Source organism: Penaeus vannamei, chromosome 34, assembly GCF_042767895.1.
Source record: "Penaeus vannamei isolate JL-2024 chromosome 34, ASM4276789v1, whole genome shotgun sequence".
In the NCBI taxonomy this organism is placed as follows: domain Eukaryota; kingdom Metazoa; phylum Arthropoda; class Malacostraca; order Decapoda; family Penaeidae; genus Penaeus; species Penaeus vannamei.
Window position 1 is genome coordinate 16436548 of NC_091582.1, and position 10000 is coordinate 16446547.

The 10000-nt window shown below is 33.6% G+C and overlaps 3 protein-coding genes across 6 annotated transcripts in view; 2 read left to right on the top strand and 1 right to left on the bottom strand.

The window, feature by feature from the left end:
- Positions 1-7121, top strand: part of Suv3 (Suv3 helicase) — a 9287-nt gene extending 2166 nt beyond the window's left edge. Inside the window, exons 3-17 of the mRNA XM_027375279.2 lie at positions 1-53; positions 255-355; positions 484-605; positions 725-893; positions 1391-1502; positions 2009-2178; positions 2626-2794; positions 3688-3793; positions 4121-4262; positions 4678-4836; positions 4963-5142; positions 5374-5522; positions 5633-5826; positions 6231-6388; positions 6788-7121. The exon at positions 1-53 is cut by the window's left edge and continues 80 nt beyond it. Of these exons, the coding sequence (XP_027231080.2) occupies positions 1-53; positions 255-355; positions 484-605; positions 725-893; positions 1391-1502; positions 2009-2178; positions 2626-2794; positions 3688-3793; positions 4121-4262; positions 4678-4836; positions 4963-5142; positions 5374-5522; positions 5633-5826; positions 6231-6388; positions 6788-6847 (2044 nt within the window). The 3' untranslated portion in view covers positions 6848-7121. The remainder of the gene's footprint in view (positions 54-254; positions 356-483; positions 606-724; positions 894-1390; positions 1503-2008; positions 2179-2625; positions 2795-3687; positions 3794-4120; positions 4263-4677; positions 4837-4962; positions 5143-5373; positions 5523-5632; positions 5827-6230; positions 6389-6787) is intronic.
- The window catches only part of LOC138859292 (peroxisomal sarcosine oxidase-like), a 345118-nt gene that overhangs the window by 36208 nt on the left and 298910 nt on the right, over positions 1-10000 (top strand). The window lies entirely within an intron of this gene.
- Positions 7115-10000, bottom strand: part of Gnmt (Glycine N-methyltransferase) — an 11283-nt gene continuing 8397 nt past the window's right edge. For all 4 annotated transcript variants that reach the window (XM_027375284.2, XM_027375283.2, XM_027375281.2 and 1 more), the window contains exons 4-7: positions 9833-9962; positions 9601-9721; positions 9081-9238; positions 7115-8957 (exon numbers count right to left, since the gene is read on the bottom strand). In XM_027375284.2, the coding sequence (XP_027231085.2) occupies positions 8792-8957; positions 9081-9238; positions 9601-9721; positions 9833-9962 (575 nt within the window). In that variant the 3' untranslated portion in view covers positions 7115-8791. The remainder of the gene's footprint in view (positions 8958-9080; positions 9239-9600; positions 9722-9832; positions 9963-10000) is intronic.

Below are 10000 nucleotides of genomic sequence, written 5' to 3' on the forward strand. Positions count from 1 at the left end.
ATTCTACAGCAATGAAGACATCAAAGACCTTGCAAGAGAAAATGGACTTGATAGTATGTTATCTGATTTTGCATTGTTCTGTTGCCATGATGAATAAAAATCAAGTACTGCATTGATATAAACAGTATACCTATATATTTATCTTTGATCATAAATGTGAATTTTTAAAGAAGGATAAAGCAAGTGACAGTTAATGAGGTGACAAATCGTAGGTAAATCACGGTATTGATTTTTAATTTGTTTGCACATTCCAGATTATTTATACCAACAGACTTTCATCAGTTTTAGGAAATTTTGTGTTGAATCTGGTTCCCTTCCTGTTGACCTTCACATCATTATCAGTGATGTGTTGCAGGTAAGACAAAGATTACCTACTGCTGTTTCTGCTACTAAGACTAATACTTCTTATTTGCCACAAGATATCTTTTGAGAAAAATATCACATACTTTACACACAACTCTCCTTTCTCACTTTATCCCACAGGGTGCTGGTCACATCCATGACATCTACCCAAGTTTTATGAAACATGCACAAAAGATATTTCCCCACCTGAACTGCATTGATGACTTGTGCAAGATATCAGATTTGTCATGTCCTCCAAATTGGTGAGCACTGATAATTTTTTGAGAATCAATGTTGACCTGAAATGCAATAACTTGGGTACAAACTGGATATATTTTATACTGGCATTTAAGAATTTATTTTGTTCATTGATTTTTCATAGGTATCCTGAGGCCCGTGCTTTAAACCGTAAAATAGTATTTCATGCGGGGCCCACCAACAGTGGCAAGACCTACCATGCTATGCAGCAGTTTCTCAGTGCTGAGTCTGGGGTGTATTGTGGACCACTGAAGCTCTTGGCTACTGAGGTTTACCATTCAAGTAACAAAAAGGTGGGTACCAGCATATCAGGGTTATGACTGGTATTTCCTGTTCATGAGTTTTGGTTTAGATATTTAAAACAGTTCTAAATCTTATTGAATTTTAGAAGGTACCTGAGGTGTTAGTGATAAGATAGATTTAATGGATAGGGTTATGACTTGTATTTTCTATTCATGGATCTTGTTGTCGATGATTAAAACTGTTCTAAATCTTGTTTGATTTTAGAAGGTATTAAATGTTTCAGATCTGAATTACAGTCTCCCAAAACATTTGAGGTTTTAGTGGTACGATAGATTTAATGGATGTACCGCCTTGGTGTTTTTGAAAGAAATCAGTTACTGCTCAACAGTTATAGGTTTGATAAGATTAGTTTGATTTGTCAAACAGCTCTACTTAATGCTTAATGCTAAATGCTTTGTTATGTAATATATTTTTATCCTTTATGATTTGATGCACAAAATAAAGACCCATAATTAGATATTTATATGTAAAGTTGTTGATCTTTCAGGGAACTCCTTGTGATTTGGTTACTGGAGAGGAGAGAAGATTTGGAAATGCTGAAGGGTCGTCTGCAAGCCATGTGGCCTGCACTGTGGAAATGACATCTGTCTCAAACATGTGTAAGTTGTTGATGTTTTGGGTTCTTGCTATAGGAATAAGTTCAGTAAAGTTTCTTAACTTGTTGGTACTATGTAAATGACCTGCCACTATTGACTTTGTTTTACTGGTTTTGTATATTCATTAAGGGTATTGCTAGTATTTTGTCACCAATGAGTCAGTTATTAGGCCTATCTGATCACACCTTTTTATTCCATTCTTTAAATATATTTTTTAAAAGTTTATATATATATTATTATTTTTTTTATTATTAATACACCATAATCATTATCATGATTGTTGTTACAGTAACTTTATCAGCAGTAATGATAATAGAAATAATAGCTTTTGGTAACTATAACTGAAGGAATGGTTAGATGGGACATGAGGGAGGCCTAGGAATTGACTCCGAGGTGATTTTGTGCTTCAAGAAATAAAAACAAAATGCTTTGAACAATGTTTATATGCACTCCCAACATCAGTAGTTTAGAATTTGTAACAAAGACTCACACCAAGCATAAAATTTCAGATGATGTTGCTGTGATTGATGAAATCCAGATGATAAAAGACCCCCAGAGAGGGTGGGCTTGGACTCGTGCTTTCCTGGGTCTTTGCGCAAGAGAACTACATGTGTGTGGTGAGGCAGCAGCTATTCCCCTTATACAGGAACTAGCTCTTCTCACCGGGGAGGAAGTTGAGGTGAGAGAAGATACCTTTTTCTGAAGGAACTAGCTTTTGTGTTAGGTACTGGTAATTTTTTGTTTAATATCTTTTCAAAATTACCAATGCAAAATTGGGTGATTAAGAAACCATAGTATATATAAATATACATGTTAGTGGCCATGTATATTTAGTTGAAATAATGTATTCAATTTTGCTATTGCTGATTAAGATTATATTAAGATGTTGATGATTATATTATAGACAATCCAGGATGAGATGATTAAGAAACCATGTCATGGTGGACATGTATAGGCTAGTATTATTGTTGGATCAGGGAATGTATTATTGTCATTACAAATTTAGATGAATGCCTATTTTTTTGCTATAGCTAATTATGATTACATTAAGATGATAATTGTATTATATATATTGTCAATATTTTTTATCATTATTGATGATAACTATATTGTTCATTTTATACAGGTTAGAAGATATAAAAGGTTGACAGAATTATCAATAGAGAACTCAGCACTGCAAACACTTGATAATGTACACCCAGGAGACTGCATAGTATGTTTTAGCAAGAGAGACATTCATCATGTCTCACGTGAGATTGAACGCAGAGGCCATGAAGTTGCTGTTATTTATGGAGGTTTGTGTAGCTTTTCACTGTTTTGTATGGAGAGAGTGGGAACCTTTTTACAAAGTGTTGCTTGATTAGTTGGACCAAGTTTTTTATGTATATTAATAATTATTTGCTTCTAAATTAGTATCTGAATGTATATGGTCTCATATCATAAAGGAAAGGTTAGAGATATTTTCTTCTCTTTCTCCTACTTATGTTTTTTTCTGTCTGTTTCTGTTCTTTTTCCTCTCTCCTGCCTCTTAGCCATAAGTTCTTTTACTAAGTTCATTCCATCTCACCTTAACCCCTGTGCTGTAGGGTCGGTGGTAAGTGTAATTGTCCATAGTTGAGAATATTTCTTTAAAATTCCAACCATGTAAAGATAGTAAAGAAAGAACAATTTAGTAAAGAGTGTAGAAAACAAATTGGCTGGAGTTTAGGTTCCAGAAGACCATGGCTGATTATAAAAGGTCCGGGTTTGCATTTTCACTTCATATGGTAAGAAGAACGAAAAAAAACACTAAATCAGTTCTCAGACTTCGAGTGAGGATGGCAGGCAAAAGGCAAGGGATATCAGATAGTGCTTCACAACCCACAAATGCTTTCTGGCAAATAATTTCCATCCTAGACACTTAAGCCTGCAAAACTAAAATGTAGTATTATGTCAGACTGGCTTTCCTAGACAAAAGTAAGATAAGTTCAGAGACCATGGTAGGGTTAAATTTTCTTTTGCATTTCATGCGCTGCTTTTATTTATTTATTTATTTATTTTCTGCTGATACTCATATTATGAGAATGAATTAAAAGCTGCTACATATGTTTTATGTAAATAGTGTAATGAAAATTTGCAGATTAATGGAAGCAGAACAAAGAGATGCCTATGATAATTTCTGATATTTGGCTTATCAAATATATTTCAGGTCTTCCACCAGGAACAAAATTGGCTCAGGCTTATAAGTTTAATGATCCAAAACACCCATGCAAAATCCTTGTTGCCACAGATGCCATTGGAATGGGAATTAATCTGTAAGTATATAAAGACGTGTGATTTTTGTTCTTTATCTTTAATTATAAACTTGATACTAAGTAGACGACCTTTTATTCAATTCTGAAAGCCAAAATTTTGTACACTTTTGGTGTCACTCTGTCATTGATATGTTGTAAAGCAGACTGAATTGAGTTTTATTTTTATTAGTATATCTACATACAGCTTGTTCTTATCAATTTGTTAACAGAGAGGAAAAGGCATAATGAGCATCTCTATAGATGTCCCACAAGTGTATAAATGATTATAAGCATAGGAATATCAAAGTGTAAGGATGGAACCTAAACAAATTGGTATTTTTTTGACAGGAGTATTCGTCGAGTTATTTTCCATTCTCTTATCAAGCCTAACATAAATGAAAAAGGAGAGAAAGAGATGGAAACTTTGAGTGTCTCATCAGCCTTGCAGATTGCTGGAAGGGCAGGCAGATATGGGACTCAGTGGGAACATGTATGTACTAAAATTAAAAGGAGTGAATTGTAAAATGTGTCAGATCAACAGACATGTTATTTTTTTGGAAAACTGATCTTTTGAAAATTAGTTCAGCATTAACTTAAGGATAGCACTATCTGCTTATAAGCTAGCAGCTAAAGCTTTGTATTTCTATACAGTATTTCCCAAAATGTAAAGATTTTGTTCAGTAAGATTTTACTACATTTGTTTACTGATAATGTCAAATCTGTTTTTAATAAGATAACTGTCAGTAGAAGCCAAAAGGTTGCACATACATATTATGTAATATTGGTTTGCAAAGCCAAGTCATATCACATAAATTGGGTGTTATGTTTACTTCATTATACTCAGCAATTATTTTTTTCCCTCTTGATGTGTTTCTTTGTTTTTATAGTATTACTCTCTCACACAGGGTTATGTCACAACCATGAAGTCCGAGGATCTCTCTACTTTGAGGCGACTGTTAGCCTGCACACCTGATGACATAGAACAGGCTGGACTTCATCCAACTGCTGATCAGATTGAGCTGTTTGCATTTCATTTACCTAGCTATACTTTATCAAACCTTATTGTAAGTTGATTATTGTTTGCTATATTATAATTAAGAGGAATATTATTTAGTGGTAAGTTCTGTTGCTAATATCCCTCCAGAAAAGATGACTGTGTGTTATATATCTTTCATCTTTCTTTCAAACAGGATATCTTTGTGAGCCTCTGCACAGTGGACTCGTCACTCTATTTCATGTGCATCATGGATGATTTTAAGTTCCTGGCTGACCTTATACAGCACATCCCACTTCAACTCAGATCTAGATATGTTTTCTGTTGTGCTCCTATCAACCGCAAGATGCCTTTTGTCTGTGCGATGTTCCTAAAGGTATTGGTGTTGATAATAAAGTCCCTTAAGTTATTGATGTATTATGAAAGTTTCTAAATGGAACCTTTTGATTTTTTTCATGTGTAGTGTTCAGTTAATATACATTTTTAATCAATTTATAGCTACTATACTGATTGTAGGGTATTCATGATATACTTTGCTATATATTGAGTGGGTGCATGCAGTTTTTCATTTATTTTTTTGTAATATATACTGTGCAAATCTTTTCAGTTTGCTCGCCAGTTCTCACAGAATGAACCTGCAACTTTGGAATGGTTATGTCATCAAGTCAAATGGCCTTTCTCAACACCTAACACTATTTTGGATCTAGTGCATCTAGAAGAAGTGTTTGATGTATTTGATCTTTATTTATGGCTTAGGTAAGAATATCTTCAAGTTATTTTTGTAAATAACTCTTCATAGTTTAAACTGGAAAGCAAGATAACAAGTTGGAATTCAAATGTTTTCCTTTATTTTTCCATTTCCCCAGTTACCGTTTCCAAGACATGTTTCCTGATGGGGAAATGGTACGAGATCTGCAGACTGAGTTAGATGGGATGATTGAAGCTGGAGTTGCCCAGATTACAAGACTACTCAAGAATTCAGATACACGAACGTCCAACACTGCAGCTGATAATGAAGAAACCTTTATTATGGACCAAAGGAAGAGGCATACGTATAGAGGTATTAAACTTTATAGTCAGAGTTATGTATACTACCAAGTTGATGTCATCATTACAAGGGAATTCTGTTACATCATTACAGAATTTACATTCATTCCATCATTATTCAATTTCTGAGGCATTATAATAATAGTAATTAGAGATCATGTGCATTTTTTAGTGATTTCAAAGTGAACTTCATTTGGTATGAAATCATTTGTAATACAGTAACATATTGATGTATGTCTATATGCAATGAATGACTTTATGCATGCATGTGTTAAATAAGGTATTTGGCACTGAGGAAGTATGAACTAGTCTTGATTCATGACACTGGAATCAGAAACAAAAATAAAAAATGATAGTTATTTCTGCAGATATCCCACAAAATTGTAGAGGGAAAATAAAATCATTATATCATTTCAGATCATAATATGGATATACCAAGGGGCTCACAAGTACTCAAGTCTGGAAGACAGGAAAAAGGTGCAGTTGGTCGTGGTCGACTTACGGAAAGGCTCCTAGCCCAGGGCCTTCTCTCTCCAAAGATGTTAGCAGAATTGCAGCGGGAATGGCAACAAAATGTAAGGAATATTAACTCCTGAAAGCTGTGTGCTATTGATTTGTAACAAATTGACATGCAGCACGTAAAATGAGTGATATCAATAGAGGAGCCGCAGAAGCCCAAAAATAGTATTTTTGTTGTTTTTGCCTCTGTCTGTAGGCTTTTTACTGTTTATATATTTGAAATGATCAACTTTAGAGAATTATTCCTTCCTCTCCTTTGACCGTTCATTCTTATCCACTGCATTCCATTTATATTGTCTGTGGCTAAACATAATGTCACTTTGAATATTTTTGAGAATAACAGTGTTTCTGTGTTACATTTTAATTTTTTTAGCCTTCATATCTCTGAAAATACCTGGTAAACAAACATGCTATTGTGCATTTGGTTTTAGCTTCACAGCACGTCTTCTTTCCAGAACTACGATGATGAAGATCCTCCGACCAAGCCAAAATCACCAAGGAAAAGGAGACGATAAGGACACGAGTAATGTATTTGTTTTTTATTTGAGCCACCTTTCGATAATGTATTTTTGACTAATATACTGAATTAATCATTGTGAAAAATAGCTTGGAGAAGTTGAAAACAGAATTTGGTGGCTGCTAAAATTTTCAAAGATAGTCAGTATGTATAATCAGAGATTTAAATTTAACAGGTTATAAATATTATGTTGGTGTTTGTAAATACAATTATATATGAAAAAAGATACTATTCTTTGTATGAGGTATTATTTAATAAACTCATAATTTGTATATAATTTTATTTTGTATATAGAACCCTACAAAATCATGGAATGTTGACCATTATATGGATAAAAAATAAAATGTTTCTGCATAACAATACAGCCTTTACCTCCTCAGAAACAGATGATAGAAAACATATATTCAGATAAACTATGAAGATAGCATAAATTCTTAAAAGTTCAATTAATGAACAGTTAAAAAGATAATGAACAGAAAGGTCAATACATCTAACCATGGGGAGGCAAGAAAAAAAAAATCACAAACACAACCCACTCCCAATCACAGTACATAATTATCAAACACTTATGGATAACATCCAGTAAAATCTGGATCATTAACTTCAAGCCTTGAAGAATAATGGAGACACCAAGAAAACGATGCCATTATAGAGGTCTCTCTACACTGGTTCCCGTCCCAGGAATAACAAAGGACTAAATCTTCACGCAGAGAGATCAAGTGTGCCACAGTCTCTTGCCAATAAATTGCTGTTTTGCAATATACTGATGACAATAAAACTTGAACTGATAACTACTCATAACTTGAAGTACCATTTCTGAATCAGAGGGAAATATGCTTAAGCGCATTTGCACATCTCATAAAACTTTGGGCATAAAAGTTCTATTAAAATATAGTATGAAATAACATAAAATAATAGATAACTAAGTACAACAATTATTAATGCCAATAATATTTGCATATATACAAACTAGTAAATATACATTTATAATAAATCATTCATATAATTTTAATGTCAATAATATTATTATTAATATAATAATCATGATAATAAAATTTGAAATAATAAAACAGTAACAATATAAATAACAAATTATATAGAGTGGTATTACATTTACCTCAAGTAAAAGTGTCCAAATGCAAAAATTAATAGAGTTATTAATGCCAAGAATCTCTCGACCAAAAATATGAGAAAGACGGAAATGGTAATGATATTACCACATGAAACTACTAAAAAATAAAGAGAACTTTATACCTTCCATCACAATAACGACAGAAACTCGCAGCAAAATTCCTAACAAAACTGAGGCACTTGGGTTCCTAGACTCCCATTAATATAACAGAGAATAGGATACTGACTCAACTTAGCACTGTTAGATAGGGCATGCTGACTGCTAAGACAGTGTCATGGTCAAATGTTCAACAATGACATGGAAATGCACACTACAAAATGTCATTGCAAAATGCAATAATTTTATGCTCTCTCTATACGTGATGTCTTGTGTTACCTAGAATACTCCTAACAAATTCCACACGAAAGTCTAAATGTGTAAAGTACCTCATGAGTATTCTTCATGTATAAGAACATTAAAAAGTAAACCAGGTAACACAATAGGACACAATATTGCAGAGAAGGCAGCAACTAAGGGAATATACTGTATGCCTGTTCCTTGTAGAGATTTGTGATCTCACTTTATCATACTAATTTCATTACTCTGAATAACAACCAAACATAAGCATTCAATTTGTGATTAGATCACACATTTATATAATGGAAAATTTGCCAATTAATAAAGTACTTTACATATATTCAGCTCATAGCCATAAGAATACTCAACATTTAAGCCCACAGCCAAAGTAACCAGGAATGATTGCCTTACCTGTCACCTGAGAATATTCACAACGAATTCAACAGGGACAGGGGACACCACTGATCTTGTATATTAAGATTTTTTAGAAATGATATGAATGTAGAAAGCTGGGTCTTCAATTTCTCCAATAGGCTTGAAATCCCCGTAGACTTGGTGTTTTGCTCCTGCACCAAAACCTTCCATGAGAATCTCCCCAAACCGGGCAACACGATGAGGGTAGTATGACAAGCGGAAATTACTGTTAAAAGAGAATTGGAAAAAAATAGACACAAGCTTGACATTATCTGCAGTAATATTTGTTTAAACAATATAGTTCATCAGAAAGTCAAAGTCATTTTGAGAGTTTACATGTGAAATTTACCTCCTTGTTTGTCCTTCTAATCTGCCTTTCTTAGCAATCTCCGAATCTGTTTCACACCTCTTAGCATCTCCAACATCCATCACATAATCAAGTGTGACAAGTGAGGCCTTCCCATTCACATACAGAACTGAAGTCTTGATATCCTGGACGTGTTCACTCTGAAATATTACATTATACGATCAATGTAATAATTCAACTTTTTAAAGCAATCATACTGGGAGATCCTAGAGTACATCTTAATCACTTCATGAGAGATCACCACCATATTTCACATGCTTCTGAATTTTCCCTTGAGCAGCTAACTCTGCATGCATCATGAAGTGTAGTTCAGTATGGTACTGGAGGTTCTCTTCATCATTGAGTTAACTTAGTGTAAAAATTAATCTGAAAGCCTCTTTATAACACCAATGACTTTCTCATTTTCAATTTTTTCTGAAATTTCAAATCTATGAGAACTTATCTAGCTATCTTTATAATACTTAAAAATCTGTAAAAAAGTAAACTTAAAACTTGTTCTTACATTATAATATATATTGTGTGTTGGTGCTGAGCCAGTGTCAATAATATGGTCATAGTTGCGATGATCAATGACAAGTATTCCTCCTGGTTTCACCATCTGTGCAAAGTTGCTTATGGCTTGCCTGTAAACAAGAAAAAAGTTTGCACATAATGCATCCAAATCTTAGCACAATCCATGCACCTATAATACCACACAGAATAAAGACTACATATACTCCCATACAAAAACTTACTTATGCTCAGACTGATCTCCTGTCATGTCTGGAAGATGAGCAAAGGAATTTCCAAGGCAGACCACAGCATCAAATGTACCAATGCCTTCAATGTCATCTATAAGGGTTAACCAATTTGCCTCTTCAATAACTGAAAAAAGAGAGACAAATATATTACAGTTATTCAGA